The sequence below is a fragment of the Macrobrachium nipponense genome, chromosome 1 (assembly GCF_015104395.2).
Source record: "Macrobrachium nipponense isolate FS-2020 chromosome 1, ASM1510439v2, whole genome shotgun sequence".
Taxonomy (NCBI): Eukaryota; Metazoa; Arthropoda; class Malacostraca; order Decapoda; family Palaemonidae; genus Macrobrachium; species Macrobrachium nipponense.
In genome coordinates this window covers 53,490,421-53,511,485 of record NC_087200.1, presented here as the reverse complement: position 1 = coordinate 53,511,485, position 21,065 = coordinate 53,490,421, and the positions used below count along the sequence as shown (strand labels likewise).

Sequence of the window (21,065 nt, the reverse complement as noted above, 5' to 3'; positions counted from 1 at the left end):
TATTCCGAGAATGGGACTTACGCATTTCGGAGATTTGTGCGGCGGAGAATCCGCGCGCGGAGGGAAGGAAAGTTTTTTTTAAAAATTCACCATAAATTTAAATATTGTGCTAGAGACTTCGAATTTGTTTCACGATGAAGATAAATGACTGAATATTACTAGACTGTAAGAGTTTTATCTTACAATTGCATTTTTCGACCATTTCGGTAGAGTCAAATTTGACCGAACGTGGTTTTTTTTCTATTTATCGTGATTTATATGCAAATATTTCGAAAATGAGAATAGCTACAACCTTCAACTATTTATTGTTGTATATACATGAAATTGTGCACATTTTCATATATAAAACGTTATGTAACGGCTAATTTAAAATGGTGCAAACATTACCACAATCGCACGTATGATTTTTCGGAAGAGTTACGCGCGGACGTAAAGAAAATGTTATTTTTTTCATAAATTCACCATAAATCGAAATATTGTGCTAGAGACTTCCAATTTGTTGCAAAATGAAGGTAAATGCTTGAATATTACTAGAATATAAGCGTTTTAGCTTACAATTGCATTTTTTCGACCATTTCGGTAGAGTCAAAATTGACCGAAGGTTGAAAATTTGTCACTTATCATTTTTTATATGAAAATATTTCAAAATTGATAAAAGCTACAACCATGGGTTGTTTTTAGTTGTATTGTGCATGAAATTGCGCACATTTTCATATATAAAACTTTATGTAACGGCTAATTTAAAATGGTGCAAACATTACCACAATCGCATGTATGATTATTTTCGGAAGAGTTACCGCGCGGACGTAAGGAAAAAGTTTTTTCATAAATTCACCATAAATCGAAATATTGTGCTAGAGACTTCCAATTAGTTGCAAAATTAAGTTAAATGATTGAATATTACTTAAATATAAGAGTTTTAGCTTACAATTGCGTTTTTCGACCATTTCGGTAGAGTCAAAGTTGACCGAAGGTTGAAATTTTGGCACTTATCGTTATTTATATGAAAATATCTTAAAACTGATAAAAGCTACAATCATGAGTATTTTTTTGTTGTATTCTACATAAAAATGCGCACATTTTCATATATAATACTCTATGTAACGGCTAATTTAAAATGGTAAAAAAATTATGTCAAAGTGACGAAATAATTTCCGAGATGTGTCACAGATACTTTTTAGTGCGGCAAGAAAGAAATTCGCGCTTGCGCGCCTGCGTAACGATTGTAAACAAAACAACACCTTGATCCGTGAACTCCCAGCATCCCCCAAGGCGCGTGATTCAAGAGTTTTCGGCTGGTAGGCCATAAAGTATTTTTCCGCGAATTTTTAAAAAAACTTTTGTATGTCGACGTAAAATACGTCCAGTCGGCACCCGAGAGACAAAAAATGTCGACGTAAAATACGTCCAGTCGGCGTTTAAGGGTTAATGTCTAGGATTACTTTGAAATTATATTAATACAATCTCTAAGATTAATACATTAATATGATAATAATTTAATGTAAATTTTACTCTCTCAGCAAAAGAATTGATATACAGACAAGCATAATTGTTCAGTCCTCGGCTGTTTATATATCTCTAATGGTAAAATGTTTAAGATGACTGAAATTATATTAATAATACCAATTCAATGGTATATTTGATGTAGGATGATACTTTAAGTATACATTTGGTATCTGAACTTTCAAGATAGCCAGATATAGGCATTTTTAGAAGGGAGTTCTAACTATTCGCGGGTTTGAGCTATTTGCGGGGGTGCCTGTTACACATCCCCCGCGAATACAGGGGGAACACTGTATTGCAAAAAGTAGAACAGCACCTACTGCAAGAAGTATAGGGGTCAGTGAAGGAGGAAGCTAAAAACCATGAACATGGGAATCCTGGAGGAGCCTGGACACATGCGCTGACAGGGCCGCGACTTCTTGGAGGGTTCCATGGTAAAACTCAACTACTCACAAACACTCAGAAACCCAAAAAAGCAGAAAGGAATCACAGGTTAAGCAAAAAAATCGACTTGGGAAGAAGGAGAGCAAAAGTGAACATCCACTCTCCAAGGCAGTTGAAGAAAGACTAAGTGCATCACAGGGTTATTGCTTGATCATGACCACTCTTCACCTTGTGTTTGCCAGATGCCCCAGATTCCTTGCTTTACAATCTCTTAACTCTTTTTAACCAGTTTCTAGCTAGCACTGGAAAATTTATCCTATTGTTATGACCAAAGGTTTGTTCTGCATTTGAACAAATATCAATAAAACCAGTATCTCACTTACAAGACAAGTTTGGAAAACCAGAACTGTGCCTGAAAGGGATGAAAAATTCTGTCAAGAAAATATCTTGCACTGATCTGTACTGAGGATTAGGAATTCCAGCTTGACGACCTCTCTTTTCTGTAACCCTTTTCATCTTCTGCATGTTCTTCTTACTCTTCCTTTCCCTGATAAGCACACGTCTTTCTTCTAGTTCTTTCAGAACATTTTTCTGAAATACAAAAAATAATCATTGTCAGCTACATATCTACTAAAAAGAGCTGATCAATTTGCTAGCCATACAAACCATAGTCTGCAAGAGATTCTGTCATAAGCAAATAGAACAATCAGTATTACAGCTGGTCACTCATCACCATTCATTATTCATTACCATGAAAATATAAACACCTACATACAAATTATATAAAATTACAATCACATTTGATAAATATCCTAGGGACCTCTATGACAAGTCTCAAAATAATGTTCTCACTCATTCATCAATCTTTGCAGGCTCATTGTCTTGCATTCTGCAGCATTTTACATGGGATACCAATGATATCTTTTCATGCATATTACAACAGTCATGATGCAGTACCATCAAATCTCAAGCCATATAATGTCCATAGTATCAATACACGTTCTGAGGTTACACCGCTTTTCAGTTATTTCCAGGTTTACAATGCATGTTCCAGGGTTACGGTGCTTACGGTGCCAATCTGACGGAAGACGACTCAAAAAATGCAAAAAAATCAATATTTAAAGTTTTTTATGACAAATGCAATAAAAAGGCAGTTTACATAGTTTTTCATACCCCCAAAGCATTAAAAGTAGGTTTCCTTAGGATTTTTGACAATTTTCCGGCTTACGATAATTTTCGGCTTGACATGTCTCAAGAACAGAACCCCCGTCGTAAACCAGGAATTGCCAGTAACCAGCATTGTGGATATCTCGGTTACATTTTAAATAAAGATCATCCACAATTTCATGTAATTTAAATATTTATCTTCAGTATGGTCGACAACCAGAAATTATTATTCATCCTCAATCACATTAAGTCTTTCACTATAGCGATAGATTGCTAATGCAGTTAACCCTTAAACGCCGAGCCAGTATTTCCGAAAGTGTCTCCTGTATGTCGGTGGAGTTCGGGAGTGAGCGCCGAAGCGGAAAAAAATTTTTTTTTTTTTAAATCACAGCACGCTTAATTTTCAAGATTAAGAGTTCATTTTTGGCCCCTTTTTTGTCATTGCCTGAAGTTTAGCATGCAACTATCAGAAATGAAAATATATCATTATCATATATAAATATTGGAATATATGACAGTGCAAAAAAAATATTTCATATATAATTGTATACAAATCGTGCTGTGAGCGAAACAGTTAAAGCTAATTAGTTAATTATTTTTCCGTTGTATTGTACACTAAATTGCAATGATTTTGGTATATAACAAATTGTAAAACAATCAAAGCAACACAGAAAATATTATCACAATATGATGCATGAATTAATAATGCGCGGATGTAAAAAAAAGCTGTTTTCAAAATTTCACCATAAAACAAAATATTGTGCTAGACTTCCCGTTTGTTGCAAAATGAAGGTAATTGATTGAATATTACTAAACTGTAAGTGTTGTAGCTTACAATTGCAGTTTTCGACCCTTTCGGTCGAGTTAAAGTTGACCGAAGGTCGAATTTTTTCCATTTATTATTAGTTATATGAAAATATTTCAAAACTGATAAAAGCTACAACCACGGGTTGTTTACTGTTGTATTCTTCATAAAATTGTGCACATTTTCATATATAAAACTTTATGCAACAGCTAATTTAAAATGGTGCAAATATTACGACAATCGGACGAAAAAATTTCTGACTTTTTTGGAAGAGTTACAGCGCTGACGTAAGGAATTTTTTTTTTCATAAATTCACTATAAATCGAAATATTGTGCTAAAGACTTCCAATTTGTCTTAAATAAAGGTAAATGATTGAATATTACTAGAATGTAATAGTTTTAGCTTACAATTGCGTTTTTTTACCATTTCGGTCGAGTTAAAGTTGACCAAAAGTTGAAATTTTGGCACCTATTGTTATTTATATGAAAATATTTTAAAACTGATAAAAGCTACAACCATGGATTATTTTTAATATATAAAACTTTATGTAACGGCTGATATAAAACTGCAAACATTACGACAATCGGATGAAAAAACTTTTATTTTTTCGGCATTTACTGAGCGGACGTAGGAAATTTTTTTTTCCTAAAATTCACCATAAATCAAAATATTGTGCTAGAGACTTCTAATTTGTTGCAAAATGAAGGTAAATGATTAAATATTACTAAAATGTAAGAGTTTTAGCTTACAATTGCGGTTTTCGACCATTTCAGTCGAGTCAAAGTTGACCGAAGGTTGAAATTTTGGCACTTATCGTTATTTATATGAAAATATTTCAAAACTGATAAAGCTACAACCATGGGTTGTTTTTAGTTGTATTCTACATGAAATTGCGCACATTTCCATATGTAAAACTTTATGTAACAGCTAATTTAAAATGGTGCAAACATTACCACAATCAGACGAAAAAATTCTGATTTTTTCGGAAGTTACCGCGCAGACATAAGGAAAAAGTTTTTTTCATAAATTCACCATAAATCGAAATATTGTGCTAGAGACTTCCAATTTGTTGGTGCAAAAATTATGTCAAAGTGACAAAATAATTTCTGAGATGTGTCGCTGATGCTTTTTAGTGCGAGAAGACAGAAATTTGCGCTTGCGCGCATTGGTAATGATTTTAAACAAAACAACAGCTTGATTTGTGAGCTCCCAGCATCCCCCAAGGCGCATGATTTATCTGCGAATTTAAAAAAAAACTTTTTTTCGTCGACGTACCATACGTCGGTTCGGCACCCGACAGACAATTTTCGTTGACGTTTAATACGTCCAATCGGCGTTAAAGGGTTAATCTACATTCCCCTGGAATTCATTTGACCAATTCTATGTGGGCTGAAATGGCAAGTTACAGATAAGAGAAATGAAAAGCATAAAAATGTCTAAGAGGTGCACTGATAGCACTAGAGTTCTTGTTCATAGTGATAGAGAGAAATAATCCCAATCAATTGTAACACACACACACACTGATTTGCAAGCTTTTCCTTTACCTTTCATTCTTCAGTCTTTTTAAGTATTTCTATAAATCCTCAGCTAATTCTGCTGTTACCATAGCATTGAATACACTCTCGGTGTCGCAAGTACAAGGCATGATCTTCCTTCTCACATGATTGTCTCAATACAACAATTGACGCCATTGTTGATTTCTTGGACATGAAGCCTTTTTTTTCCCAGAATCTTTTCCAATAAATATAAGTTCAAGCAGTCATAATCTGATACAGTTTTCAGACTGTGGGCATCTCTTCTTTGGGTATAAGTTTTGTCATACTTCTTTCAGAAAACTTTTTTGCCATTGCAGACTGTCCTGGGGATTTCTAATTTTTCACTGGCTAGAGGGTTCTTCATTCTGCACTGGTCCCTTTATCATTTAAACACTTCCACAGATTTATCAGAGAAGTCATAAACTGAAAATCAGCCTCCTAGTTCAGGTTGATAAATATAAACATAAGGGTGAAGTTATCTAAACAAAGGGAAAAGGCTCAGTCCACACTACTGAAAAAAGAGCTAATTTGGGATTTACACATTATTACCCTTTTCCTAATTTCCAACTATGCTTGAAGATGGACCTCTGGTTGCAAGAGAGCTTAAGGCATCCTGACCAAATGAAAAATCTATCAGCTCATAACATAGAGGTTACTCATTAAATCCTAGTTTTTACTGTTTTATAAAGATAGAAGGATTAAAATATAGAATCGTAATGTTCTGTAGAAAAATTATATAAGGAAAGTTGCCAATGTTTTGTGATTCACTGCCTATACTGTAGCATGGGTTGCAAGGGTACTTTGAATTTTTTATATCATGAGATTTGCGGTGATGAATCTAAACGTCCTTCAGAGATTGTACAGGAAGTTGTCTGAACAGGCTTTATTTCCAAAGGTGCAAATAAAAAAAATAACACTGATAATCTAAAGCCTTAAAATTGGATCAACTCACAAATTTAATTCCCTTCCTGCTTTCATCAACGAGAGTCTTCAAATCAGGCAATTCCAAGATCATGGCTTTACGAATCTCCTGGATAGCCTCTGGATTCACAGTAGAAGTTACAGGGAAAAGAGGAGGAGGAATCTGTAAATATAAATAGGCTTCTTATGAAAAATTTTGTAGTGATGTGTGAAAAATACTGAATTTATTCTTAAATATAGGAACTAAGCAATTCAAGTTCAGTCATAGAAATGACATTAACCATATGAATCAGTGAAGAAATTCTCATCTTAACAACAAATTTATCTAACTACAGTGACCTAGAATGCCACAAAGATGGGTAAACCAACAAAATACAAGTGTCATGAAGACTTCTAGTTCATGCTAACTTTGATCTGAAAACAAAAATGCAAAACTTACCAAGTTGGTCTTCGATAACGTTTGCCAAACTTGAATTGTATGATATCGCAGTCTAATCTGGCAAGCATTAAATCGGGGCAGCTTTAAGACCATTTTACGCCAATTCTTTGGACCTACTGAGCACTCCTTGATTAATATAGCATCCTCCTCTCTAAAACACAGGTTAAAAAAAGCAGTTTAACTTTCAGTAGTATGGTGACATTGAATATTAATGAAATAGGACTTGAAAACATTTTGCCTTCTAGGCACTAAGTACAAATTGGTAATGCCATGTGTTAATGTTAATCTTACCTTACCATTTAAGAGATACTGTACACTGGTATGATTTTTCTCAATTCTTGCTAAATTCTTGTAGGCTGACATTTTTTGAGATGTGAAATTATACTGTCTAGGGTCACAGAAAGTTTTCTTCACAAAATTCTTTAAAATGACAAATATGTGTAGTAATTTTTTATTATAAAATCAATTTTTAGGTACTTACATGCTATCATTACCTTTATCTGCGACCATTTTGCAAATGATTAACCCTTACACGCCGAGCCGGTATTTCCGAGTGAGCGCCGAAGCGGAAAAAAAGTTTTTTTCAAAAAATCACAGCACGCTTAGTTTTTAAGATTAAGAGTTCATTTTTGGCTCCTTTTTTGTCATTGCCTGAAGTTTAGTATGCAACCATCAGATATGAAAAAATATATATATATATAAATATTGGAATATATGACAGCAAAAAAATTTTTTTTTATATATAATTGTATACAAATCACAAAACGATCAAAGCAACACAGAGAAAATATTATTACAATATGATGCATGAATTCGTAACGTGCGGACGTTAAAAAAACTGTTTTGAAAAATTCACCATAAATCGAAATATTGTGCTAGAGACTTCCAGTTTGTTGCAAAATGAAGGTAATTGCTTGAATATTACTAGACTGTAAGTGTTGTAGCTTACAACTGCGTTTTTCGACCATTTCGGTCAAGTTAAAGTTGATCAAAGGTCGAATTTTTTCTATTTATCGTTATTTATATGAAAATATTTTAAAACTGATAAAAGTTACAACGATGTGTTGTATTTTGTTGTATTCTACATGAAATTGCGCACGTTTCCATATATAAAACTTTATTTAACGGCTAATTTAAAATGGTGCAAACATTACGACAATCGGGACGAAAATTTTTTTTATTTTTTCAGAAGTTACCGCGCGGACGTAAGGAAAAATTGTTCATAAATTCACCATAAATCAAAATATTGCGCTAGAGACTTCCAATTTGTTGCAAAATAAAGGTAAATGATTTAATATTACTAGAATGCAATCGTTTTAGCTTACAATTCCGTTTTTTTACCATTTCGGTAGAGTCAAATTTGACAGAAGGTTGAAATTTTGGCACTTATCGTTATTTATATGAATATTTCAAAACTGATAAAAGCTACAACCATGGGTTGTTTTTGGTTGTATTCTACATGAAATTGCGCATATTTTCATATATAAAACTTTATGTAACGGCTAATTTAAAATGGTGCAAACATTACGACAATCGGACAAAAAAATGTCTGATTTTTTTCGGAAGAGTTACTGCGCGGACGTAAGGAAAATGTTTTTTTTTTTCATAAATTCACCATAAATCGAAATATTGTGCTAGAGACTTCTAATTTGTTGGAAAATAAAGGTAAAGGATTGAATAGTACTACAATGTAAGAGTTTTAGCTTACAATTGCGTTTTTCTACCATTTCAGTCGAGTCAAATTTGACCAAAAGTTGATATTTTGGCACTTCTCGTTATTTATATGAAAATATTTCAAAACTGATAAAAACTACAACTAAGGGTTGCTTTTTGTTGTATTCTACATGAAACTGTGCACATTTTCATATATAAAACTTTATTTAACGGCTAATATAAAACTGTGCACACATTACGACAATCGGGCAAAAAAATTTCTGATTTTTTCGGAATGAGTTACCGCGCGGACGTATGGAAAAAGTTTTTTTTTCATAAATTCACCATAAATCAAAATATTGTGCTAGCGACTTCCAATTTGTTGTAAAATGAAGTTAAATGATTGAAATTTACTAGAATATAAGAGGTTTAGCATACATTTGCGTTTTCTTACCATTTCGGTAGAGTCAAATTGACTGAAGGTTGAAATTTTGGCACTTATCGTTAATTATATGAAGATTTTTCAAAACCGATATAAGCTACAACCATGGGTTGTTTTCCTTTGTATTTTACATAAAATTGCACACATTTTCATATATAAAATTTTATGTAACGACTAATTTAAAATGGTGCAAACATTACGACAATCGGACGAGAAAATTTCAGATTTTTTCGGAAGAGTTACCGCGAGGAAGTAAAGAAAATGTTTTTTTCATAAATTCACCATAAATCGAAATATTGTGCAAGAGACTTCTAATTTGTTGCAAAATAAAGGTAAATGATTGAATATTACTAAAATGTAGGAGTTTTAGCTCACAATTGCATTTTTTGACAATTTCGGTCGAGTCAAAGTTGACTGAAGGTTGATATTTTGGCACTTCTCGTTATTTATATGAAAATATTTCATAACTGATAAAAGCTACAACCAAGGGTTGCTTTTTGTTGTATTCTACATGAAATTGTGCACATTTTCATATATAAAACTTTATGTAACGGCTAATTTAAAACTGTGCAAACATTACGACAATCGGACAAAAAAATTTCTGATTTTTTCGGAAGAGTTACCGCGTGGATGTAAGGAAAAGGTTTTTTCATAAATTCATCATAAATTGAAATATGGTGCTAGAGACTTCCAATTTGTTGTAAAATAAAGGTAAATGATTGAATATTACTAGAATATAAGAGTTTTAGCTTACAATTGCGTTTTTAACCATTTCGGTAGAGTCAAAGTTGACCAAAGGTTGAAATTTTGGCACTTATCATGATTTATATGAAAATATTTCAAAACTGATAAAAGTTACAACCATAAGTTGTTTTTAGTTGTATTCTACATGAAATTGCACACATTTTCATATATAAAACTCTATGTAATGGCTAATATAAAACTGTGCAAAAATTATGTCAAAGTGACGAAATAATTTCTGAGATGTGTCGCTGGTGCTTTTTAGTGCGAGAAGAAAGAAATTTGCGCTTGCGCGCCTGGGTAACGATTGTAAACAAAACAACAGCTTGATCCGTGAACTCCCAGCATCCCCCAAGGCGCGTGATTCAAAAGTTTTTGCCTAGTAGGCCTATAACTATTTTTTCGCGAATTTTCAAAAAAACTTTTTCGTCGACGTTTCGTACGTTGGTTCGGCACCCGACAGACAATTTTCGTCAACGTTTAATACGTCCAATCGGCGTTAAAAGGTTAACAAGTTTATATTGAAACAATGGTTAACGATCACTCCTAATAGTTACCATCTCACTCTTTGGAGGGTGGAAGTGAGACAGCGGAGGGAGGGAGGGTTCTCAATAATAAAGGGTAAGTACCTAAAAATTAGATTTTATCATAAAAATCAAATTTTTTTTGCTGACTCCTACACTGCTTGTTGGAGGCAGGCAGGAGATTCCCTAAAACCAAATGATCAGATATTACAAATATCCTCATCACAGTTTATCTGATGAATAAGACCCCACAACAAGTACTTGTCAGATGAGGTGGAACCATGATCCTCAAGAGTTACCACCTACCTAATCAAGATGCTGTGGCACATCCCACCTAAAAAAACACAGCAAATTTGGAAGAAAAGTGGTACTTAATTAGCTCAAGGTAGCCTTCTCTAATAAGAGGAGCAATGGCTCTGCAATATAACATTGTTTGCTCTAAAAAAAAAAAACTTTGCTTGCCCTCATCTGAGAGCAAAAAAAAAGCATGGACAATAATAAAATAAAAATAAAGTGAAGTAAAATACCACGTACAAAGTTGTAATCAAATATGGTTCCCAGAAAGGCGGTTGATAGAGAGAACCTTTACCTGTTCATAACAGTGCATGGCAGTCTTCATACTGGATCTCGATGCCCTTTAAGTAGTAGTTGGAAGCAAATACAGAAATACACCTTCATTGTGATGCCAAAACTAGCCAGTCTAGCAAAAGGTGTTGGTGAAAACTACTTGATATAGCCGCTGCTCTGACATTGTGTGGTTTCACCTTCAAAAGGGGGCAAACATCTGGAGGCACTGCATGATGTATGTGGCTCCTGAATTAAGGACTTAAATCAAGATAGCCGTGGCATTCTTAGAATAGGAACTTCAGGCTTCCTGACTGAGAAAAATAGGTTCCTACACTGCTTTCCAAAAGGTTAAAGATGTGATGTGTAAAACTTCAAAGCCATAACAGGGCCTATAAGCAGCTTCCCTTCCTCAGGAGTAGAGTTTCTAGCACAGGAAGAGAAACCTCTAGGAAAAGCTTGGCTTTAACATCATTCTTGGCACGAAAGGGAGCTTGAAAAGATAACTCTGGCCCAGTAATTGAAAATCCTACTAATGATGATATTGCTTGTAATTCATTTATTCATTTTGGCTGAAGCCAAGGCCACCATTGTTTAAAAAAAAAAAAAAAAAAAAAGACCTGAGTGAAGCCTCTCTCAGGGACTCAAATGGAGGGCCTCTAAGGTGTAGTAAGACAATGTCCAGGTTCCATAAAAGTGGCTTTTCAAGAACCTTCAGCATTTCCAGTTCTTATTGGTGGCATCAGTTAACAGTGTTTCAGTTTTACAACACTTGGCTAACAACGTTTTTAACCAAATTTTCAGCACTGGTAAGCAGTCTAATGGTGTTGGTAGGTGGCAGGTGGCTTATTGGTGTCGGTAGGCAGTTTATCAGTTAGAAGAGATTTCTGGTGTGTAATCAACACCATTTATTATCATAATTATTGTGATGTTCCGGCCAACAATTATTTTCTGTTATCAGCAACCAGCCGAAAAAACAGAACCCTCGTCGTTAACCAGGGACTGCCTATACTACTGGGTTTAAGGCCTTTTACAATCTTCAATGGTTGCTTCCACTGATCTGAAGGAGCTGAAGGGTGTACAGATCATTTTCTCCTGTCCAAAAAAATGTCTGGATAAGGTAGGCCAAACTTTCCGTTGGTTAGGGAACAGAGGTGACCATAGGAAGTGGTAGCAGGCACATCCCTCTGCCAACTGGCATGAGTAGGTTCCCTGGCAGAAAGCTCTCTCAGAAAGTCGTTGGACCAACACAGGGCAGTCAAGATACCAGCTCCTATATGGATGAGGGCACAGGAACATCCTTTCACAGTTGGGGAATGCAAAACAACTATTACAGAAGACATAAGGAAATGAATATTCTTCCATATCCTTCTCCATCCTAAATTGTAAAACAGAAAGAAGGAAGAGGTTGAAGAGAAGGATAAAAACATTACGTGATTATCCAGGTTTGCCTGTTCTATATGGGGACAAATATCTTTAGCAAAATGCTTCTCTCTTATTCCTGTGCTTAATACACTTTAATGACATACACAGACAATCAATGCACCTGGGGCATCAATTTTCACTGCCACATACTTTACTAATACACACTGGACATGATGAGTGTCACCACACTTAGTCAAAAACAAAAGGATTCCACACAGATTATACCTGCAATATTTTGATTCACAATTGACCTACTATATGATGAGGACATCCTATACATATCAAAGGTAGAACTATACCAATTACGTACTAGCAGGCCTCAAGAAAAACTACTGAATGTTTCCTATTAGCAAGTAATGTCAACACCAAAGTAGCAGAAAAAGAACTCGGGAACAGAAAAGGGAGTTGCTCTAACTTGACCTACTGAAGGGAGGATCAGACAAAGACAGACTGGTAAACCAAGTACATCCCCTGTCCTTTCCTTTTCTCAACTGCTGAGTGAGTCAGCGGCTTGAAACTTACATGATTATTAGATAAGATTCAGAAATAAAACCTTTTTGGTATTACTGCCACTTAAAAAAAAAAAAACATTTGAAAACAGGTAAGAATGTTCCTACACCAATAAATTTTCAGTAGTACCTCGTACTTCGAACTTAATCCATTCCAGAAGGCTGTTCGAAGTACAATTTGTTTGAAATATGAAGCAAATATTCCCATAAGAAATAAAGAGAATCAAGAAAATTCGATCCAGCCAACCATAAAAGTCCCCCCTTTCACATTTTTCTATTATTAATGTGTTCAAAAGTTAAAGTAAGAGTTTAAAGTAATGAAACAGTATGTTATATGAATTAAAATTTTCAAACTTTTATTTTTTCTGTGTACGATTTATGAACTGTTTGGCGAAAATGGCGCCGGCCGGTTGGGGGATGGAGGGAGGGAAGACTGGAACCCTTAGAGCAAATTGAATTGGGTGCAGTAGGCAAAGGTTGAAAATAAAATCAATTTCATTCACATATTAGGTACATGGATAATCAAAGGAATCGATAGTGTGTGTGTCCAATTGTATCTGAGAGAGAGAGAGAGAGAGAGAGAGAGAGAGAGAGAGAGAGAGAGAGAGAGAGAGAGAGAGAGAGAAATCACCGTGTTTACACTTGGATCTTAAATGCACAAAAGATATTAATTATGCCGCAATAAATCAACTTACTGTTGGCAAACCGCAGACTTTTAAAACAAACATGAAGATTTTGCAAACAAATAAGTAATGGCAGACTTTTAAAACAAACATGAAGATTTTGCAAACAAATAAGTAATAAGTCAAGAATGCAAGAAAAGGAAAGAGATAAAATAACTTTTCACAAGGAAGTCATTTAAACAAACAATCAAAGGCATGCAGAAGCTGGCAGCGTTGCCAGTTTGTTTATTACAGAGCCGAGTTGCTTTTACAGTAGTAAAATATCGTAAAAAGCAATCGTCACTATATTGGTATTTTACAGTAACAAAAACAAAAGGGATTTGGGCAAATTGAGTTTAAGTGAAAGAAACGGGCGAATAATCATCCCCGCCCAGCTCATAAGTCAGTGGGAAGCAGAGCCGTTCCTCTCTCTCTCTCTCTCTCTCTCTCTCTCTCTCTCTCTCTCTCTCTCTCTCTCTCTCTCTCTCACACTCAGTGCACCAAACACCAACTCGTGCAAGCTTTAGTTTTCTTTTTTTTTTTTTTTACTGTATTGCATTTTATTGTTTTCATGTTTTATCATTTTGTTAAATTTATTGTGAAATAACATTTTATTTTTTATGTGAATTGGTACTGCTTTTATGTACATATTATAGTAAAGATTTTACTGTCTTCTCTCCTCAACAATACCATGACGCAAGATAACTTGAAATCATTCATTCATCATTCCTCAAAAATATAAATGATCCCTCCCTCTACCTCAAGTTAGTGTGTATCACCGCCATGACGAATGATTTTGTTAATCATTTATGCTAAATTTTATTGTGAAAAGCTTTATTCTTTCATTTACTATTTTGTTAATATTATTTAACTCTATATCTATCATTCAACTAGACCGTCTCACTTGGCGCACCGAACACTGGCTCAGTTAACTTTTTTTTCTGTATTGCATTTGATTGATTGTTTTCATATTTTACCATTATGTTAAATTATTGGGAAATTTCCTTTTTTATGTGAATTGTTATTGCTTTTACATATACAGGTAGTCCTCAAGTTACGACGTTGACCCGTTCTTAAGATGCGTCGTAACACGATTTTCAGTGTAAGTCGGAACATAAAAAAATACCACATGAATTAATGTAAATATTAATAAAAAAGAGAGAACAATTCCTTACCTTTATTTATTTGGTTGGCTTCCACGCTGGAGAGGAAGCTGCAGGTGCTGGAGATACTGGGGGAGGTTAGTGAAGAGAGGCAGAACCTCCAGAAGGTGCTGGAGATGCTGGGGCAGGTGAGTCTGGAGGTGAGGCAGAACCTCCAGAAGGCACTGGAGTTGCTGGGGCAGGTGAGTCTGGAGGTGGGGCAGAACCTACAGAAGGTGCTGGAGATGCTGGGGCAGGCGAGTCTGGAGGTGAGGCAGAACATTCAGAAGGTTCTGGAGATTCTGGGGCAGGTGAGTCTGGAGTAGTAGAGGCAGCTGAGGTAGAGGGTACAGGATCTGTTGCAGGCCTCTCTACCTTCTTAAAATACTGCTCCAGGTTATTCTGAATAGAGCAACCTCTTTTCATCCAAGATCTCCTTGTAACATTGCATCAAATCCATGATGCCTCTGGAAACCCTAGTGAACCTTTCCAAGTTGGGATCCTGAGCCTCAAAAGTTGCCAACGCTTGCTGCAACTCTGCAAAACCTCTTGCCAAGTCCTGCCTTGTGAAAGCCTTAGGCTCTGGGGTGGGTGCTTCTTCTTCTTCCTCTATCATCTGCTTCTCCAGTTGTATCAGGTCCTCAGCAGATAACTCCTCTCCATGAGATTCCAGCAGCTCTGTAACATCCTCAACCTCCATCTTCAAATTGATTTCCTTACTCAGGGCAACAACGTTCTTCATAACATGCTGAACTGTGTCCTCAAACCCAAGGAAATCATTCACAAATTGAGGACAAATTTTTTTCCAGACACCATTCATGTTTGTTTGCTTAACCTCCTCCCAGGAATCAACAATGTTCTTTACGGCATCAAGGATGTTGTAGGATTTCCAAAAGTCCCTCAGAGTCAAGTCCTTCTTGGTTTCAGTTGCCTGTAAAGCCATAGCAATTGTCCTTCGGAGGTAGTAGGCCTTGAATGAAGCAATCACTCCTTGGTCCATAGGCTGTAAAAGGGCTGTGGTATTAGGTGGAAGGTAAACCACCTTGACATTAGGGTCAAGGTCACCCAGCTGGGCAGGGTGTCCAGGGGCATTGTCCAGCACTAGCAATACCTTAAAGGGGATACCCTTGGAGGTGCAATACCGCTCCACACTTGGCACAAAATGGTTTACGAACCAGTCCTCAAACACCGCAAGTGTCACCCATGCCTTCTTATTTGACTTCCAAATTACTGGTAGTTGACCCTTCCAAATGCCCTTGAGTGCCCTTGGATTTTCAGCCTGATACATCAGCAAGGGCTTCAGTTTGAAGTCGCCAGCAGCATTACCCCCAAGAAGTATAGTTAACCTCTCCTTGCTGGCTTTATGACCGGGTGCTGACTTCTCCTCCTTGGCGATGTACGTGTGGTTAGGCATACGCTTCCAAAACAAACCTGTCTCATCCCCGTTAAACACTTGCTGAGCAGAATAACCCCCCTCCTTAATTATCTTAGCCAACGCTTTAGGAAATTCCCTGGCTGCTTTCTCATCCCCACTAGCAGCTTCACCTTGCACTTTAAGGTTATGGTAATTGGCCCGAGCCTTAAATCGCATAAACCAACCCCTACTAGCCACAAACTCTTCACTTTCACTTCCTTCCCCCTTTTCTTTTTTCAACGCTTCAAATAATCTTTTTGCCTTCTGAATCACCATAAAGCTGACTGTAATACGCCGTTCATTTTGGTCTTCCAACCAAAGCACCAATAACCTTTCCATTTCAATGATTAGACCACTATGCTAATTGGTTATCACTGTCGCTTTCATAGGAGCAGATCCTTTCACATGTTCAACGATGCGCTCTTTATCTTTGATAATAGTAGCAACAGTCGAACGAATAAAGCCAAGCGACCAGCCAATGTTTGTTGGCGTTTCGCCGTTTTCAGATCGCTTTATAATGTCCATTTTAACTTCCATGGAGATGGCCTTTCTTTTCTTCGATGCACTACCATCAGAAGAGTCTGCCTTACGCTTGGGAGCCATAACCAAGAGCAAAAAGTTACAAAAACGATACAACACGAGAGAGAGAGAGAGAGGCAGGGAAGACAACCAAAATGGCGTATGGGCGAGGACTGAGCGTAGGGAAGCGACGCCGTCTTCTCCCACACAAAGCGTATTCTTCCGCTGTGCGCCTGAAACTAGTTCGCGTTTGTTTACGTCGCTTACGATGCTAAACCGCATAAGACGGAACGACGTATATTATTTTTTATATTTTTATGGGGCACGTTCGTAACCACGAAATGGCGTAACCCGAGGACTCACTGTATACAGTAATAATCTAACTCTTTCTTCTCCTTCTCTCCTTAATATTGTAACACTCCCTGGTTCTGTCTCAAGTCAGCTGGGCGTGACGTCACTGTGGTTATGTAAGATTTTATACATATTTTATGCTATGAAATACTACTTGAAATCATAATACTTATAAAAAATATATCAGTGACAAGAAACCTGTAACCAGATCAATGAAGTAATGACATAAACAAAAGAGAAGCTTAAAATATAAGGAAAACATTAAGTTACATATAAGGCTAACCTTGCTTGTAATAAGTTCTTTACCATCTTCCTTGAAAATGTCTCCTTCATTTTCAGTGGAAATTTTACCCCCAAAGATAATTAAGGGAAAATGTGAGAAGGCCCTATATTTTAATTCAGTTGTCATAAGAACCTTGTCTTTTGACTTTCTTTTGCCTTAATTATCACCCTTCCCATGATCATATTACTTCCAATGATTTGACTAGTATAATCTCTACACTTCCACAAAATAATACTGTATATATGGAAATTCTGAAGTAATTAGTAAAACAGTTATAAATCACTCTTCCCCTCAACTACACTCTTTTTATTTATAAAACTGTGATCTATTCCAAACCAATAGCCAGGCTTGTTAGTAAAGTCTAATACTTTTATGAATTTAGCCAATAAAAGGAAATATATAAATTTGCTATAATAATTACCATGTAACTAGATTTGATTAAAATATCCTAGTTTATAGTCTTGTCAAGAGCAATAAGAAAAATGAAGCTAAATTATGATTTTTCATGTTATACTACATAAAAATTCTTGTTATTATAGTTTGTGTTCTTCCATCACTGGAATATAAAAACTGTATCCAGTGGATATGTTAATATTATATCAAATAACAGCAGCTCCTCGATGTAAAGATACTCTGCTATTCTGGCTATCTAATAAGTAACAAAATCTAATTAATGGTGAAGACACTACAGTAATATTACATGTAGTATTGACTACACTTGAATATTCAAGATGCCCCACAGCTAACACTAATTTGATGCCATTTTCAACTTGAGCTAAACTGTAATTCATATCTAATAGTGAATTTCATGAGATATCTGCAAAATCCCAATTTCCATAAAGTATGCCAGCAAAAACCATCATGATGACGTGACTGAAAATTAAAGATACGTATCTGACTTTCAAGTCAAAGAATAATAACAAAAAATAAAGGATGAGATTGGGAATCTTACTTTTTCCAAGGCTTCACACTTAATGAAGGCAGGATTGTACGTTTATATCTATCCCTAACTTGTGGATATGTTCTCCCAGGCATGAAATGCACGATGGAATCAAAGTTCAGTCCAAACATATGCAGACCCTGTGAAGAAACAAAAATTTCAAAAATATGCTTGAAGCAAATATAAACATTATTGTACATAAACTTTCATGAATATATCTAAGCAAAAAACTGAAACTGGACAAATGAATGGAAATTCTGGAAAAATGGAACACTATGATATCACATTATTCAATTCCTAAAATTCTGGTAGTAGTCAATATGAGGCAAAAGAGAAATTATCTACAGGAGGATTCCATTAATCCTTACACCCACATAAATGAATCCCCCTACTATCTCTAGATTGAGACAACACTACATCCCCTCCCAGACTAAGTTGGCTCACAGGTCTGTTGGCCCCAGTAAGTGAAAATCCTACCTGAGGAAGGTGCCACTCTCTATGGCAAACTAATAGGGCAAGGGTCAAATCAAAACCTGCCAGGAGTGTACAGACTAGATGAAAACAAAGAGCGCCCATACCACCTGCAATGTTGGTATGGTACTGTTTGAGGGAATAAATACTTACTGCTCCAATGGGTCAGGGGGCAAAGGAAATAACTTACTAGGCTAGTAGACCTTAATGAATTCCCATGCCAGAAACCAGCAAATTCACCTGGTCTGATACACTATCCTGCTCATAAAAACTTGATGATTTCTTGATTGCTTTACAAATGCCACTGCACCTCAGGTATCTGAACCCTAGGGCACAGGTGCCATACATCCTGCAGGACAGGGAGGCCAGTCAAAACCCCCAAGGGGATCATTCAAACAAACCTCCCCACCCTCCCCCTCTTAGGTGAAAAACCTGCCTAGTCTTAAGAATGATCCTTTGGGAAAAAGACTTAGAAGGTAATGCATAAGCATCCAATTCCAGTCCCAAATGCCTATCTGACCCTCTCTTCTCAGAAACATCCTATTGGAGAAGTAAAGGCAGTACAAAGAGTTCCTGGTACCCTTACCCAACCTGGTAAATACAAAGCCTCTACTAGGTAAGCTAGGCTGTGGGCAGCTATCAACCCAAGGTGATAATGTCCCAATGGGACATGGCTGGTGAACTCACTCATGTGAACATGGATGAGGGCTGCCTGTGATTTTGCCCCAGTCTTTAAAAGCCAAAGCTTCTACAAGAGAGGGAGTATGTAAGGGGACCTCAACTTGCTAGACCTGGGCGATAGTACCAAACGAGCCCTTTCACAATATATTCTGTACTTGGACCCCTGGTTCTCTCTAGAGAAAGAGTGAGAAGGGGAAGATCACCCTGCATGTTGAATTCCCTTATTCTGGGCTTTGATGATTTGCTGACAGGGTGCATGGCACTCCAGTGAGTGAAGGTACACCTGGGTCCAGGGGACACTGGATCGACATAACAGCTACACCTGCATGCGAAGTACCAGGTGCAGCAGTGCAAAAAGCACAGCTAGCATGAGCCCCTTTCATTCTTCTACAGAAAAGACTATAAATGCTACAAGCCTAGCCATGCTTCTTGCAGAAAAAACCAGGCAAAACTACCTTCATCTTCTCCCACTTGGAAGTTTTACAAGAGAAAGGAGAGGAAGCATTAGAAAAAGCACTGATAAACCACTGCCACCAGGAAATCCAGTCTGAGGACTGGGTGTTCAATAGCAAGTCGTGATAGATCATCTGTTGTCTTTGGAGAAGCTGGTCCCTCATGGGTGTCTTCACCTTCAGTCTCTCCAGCAGAGACTGAGGGAGTATTGGTCACAATCCAATGACCCTCAGTGCTCTCTTGTCCTCCTCTTGCAGGAGGTGAGAGAGGACTTGGACTGGTGGCTTGACGACAGGAACCTCTTAACAGGAGTGGATCTTCACACTCCCCATCCGGGCATGCTTCTGTTCTCAAGATGCATTGACCGAGGTATCGGGCGCACACCTGGAGGAGTTGCTGACTGCAGGAGTGTTGGACCTTCACGACAAGCACCTTCACATCAACATCCTGGAACACAAGGGAGCCTTCCTGGCTCTCCTTGAGTTTCAGGATTGTGTGATGGGACACTGGGTGGTATTGATGAGCGACAATACCACAGGAGTGCATACGTCAACAAGCAAGGGAGACTTGCTTCTCTCATGCTTCACCAATTGACAATGCAGGTGCACAAGTGGGCAATAGCCCACTTGGTCGAGTTGTCAGCCAGATACACTCCAGGCAAGAGGAATGTATTCTCAGACAAGCTCAGCCGCCAGAATCAGGTGATAGGAACCAAGTGGTCCCTATACCAAGACGTGACAGTAGGCAGATTCTGACATATTCCTTAAAACATCAGACATGGTTTATTGTTTGGCAAAGGAGTTTTTATGACTGCATGTCCTTGCTGTCATCACCCAAAGTTATTGACGGTGGGCCTTGCCTTTGACTAAAAAGTCCACCTACAAAGCAGCTGTTTCCACAGTTATTGGCAGTGGGCCTAGCCTTTTACTAAAAAATAAGACTGCAAGGCAGCAGTTTCCCCAGTTATTGGTGGTGGGCCTGGCCTTTTACTAAACAAGTAAGACTTCAAGGCAGCAGCTGTCTTTTTAGTCGCCTTTGATGACACGCAAGACCTACGGTGGTACTAGTGCGGCAGAATCAAAGCTAAGTAAAAAAAGCAAGCCAACTCCCCACAGTTACGTCAATCGTACAAACTGACAAAATTTCCCACAGCCACACTTTCCCCTTTATTTTACTTTCTACCTGCAGGACAATTGGTTTAACGATATACCAGACACACAAAACACAAACACGTACTCACCTCAGGCTCCAGAACCTCAGGGCTAGGCTGTGCTGTCCGTTGGATATAGGCTAGCTGAGACACAACCACCGCCGATAATCACAACAGAACCAACCATCCAATAACCACAACCCCACAACAACTTAATAACCTGACAAATCACTGATCAGACGAACACCAACAGCTCAAAATAACACGACAACCACATGACTTACCCGAGCACAACAACCCACCAACACCAACACTGCTCCAGCCACCACTCACAGACACTGAAATGCACTACCAACCTCTTCAACTTTACCACAACCAACAGACAC

General features: G+C 37.2%; 1 protein-coding gene across 2 annotated transcripts in view; it reads right to left on the bottom strand.

Annotated features, from left to right (window-relative positions):
- LOC135219304 (uncharacterized) overlaps positions 1-21,065 on the bottom strand; it is a 347,240-nt gene that overhangs the window by 128,153 nt on the left and 198,022 nt on the right. For both annotated transcript variants that reach the window (XM_064255961.1, XM_064255960.1), the window contains exons 12-15: positions 17,937-18,064; positions 6,756-6,906; positions 6,348-6,479; positions 2,271-2,478 (exon numbers count right to left, since the gene is read on the bottom strand). In XM_064255961.1, the coding sequence (XP_064112031.1) occupies positions 2,271-2,478; positions 6,348-6,479; positions 6,756-6,906; positions 17,937-18,064 (619 nt within the window). The remainder of the gene's footprint in view (positions 1-2,270; positions 2,479-6,347; positions 6,480-6,755; positions 6,907-17,936; positions 18,065-21,065) is intronic.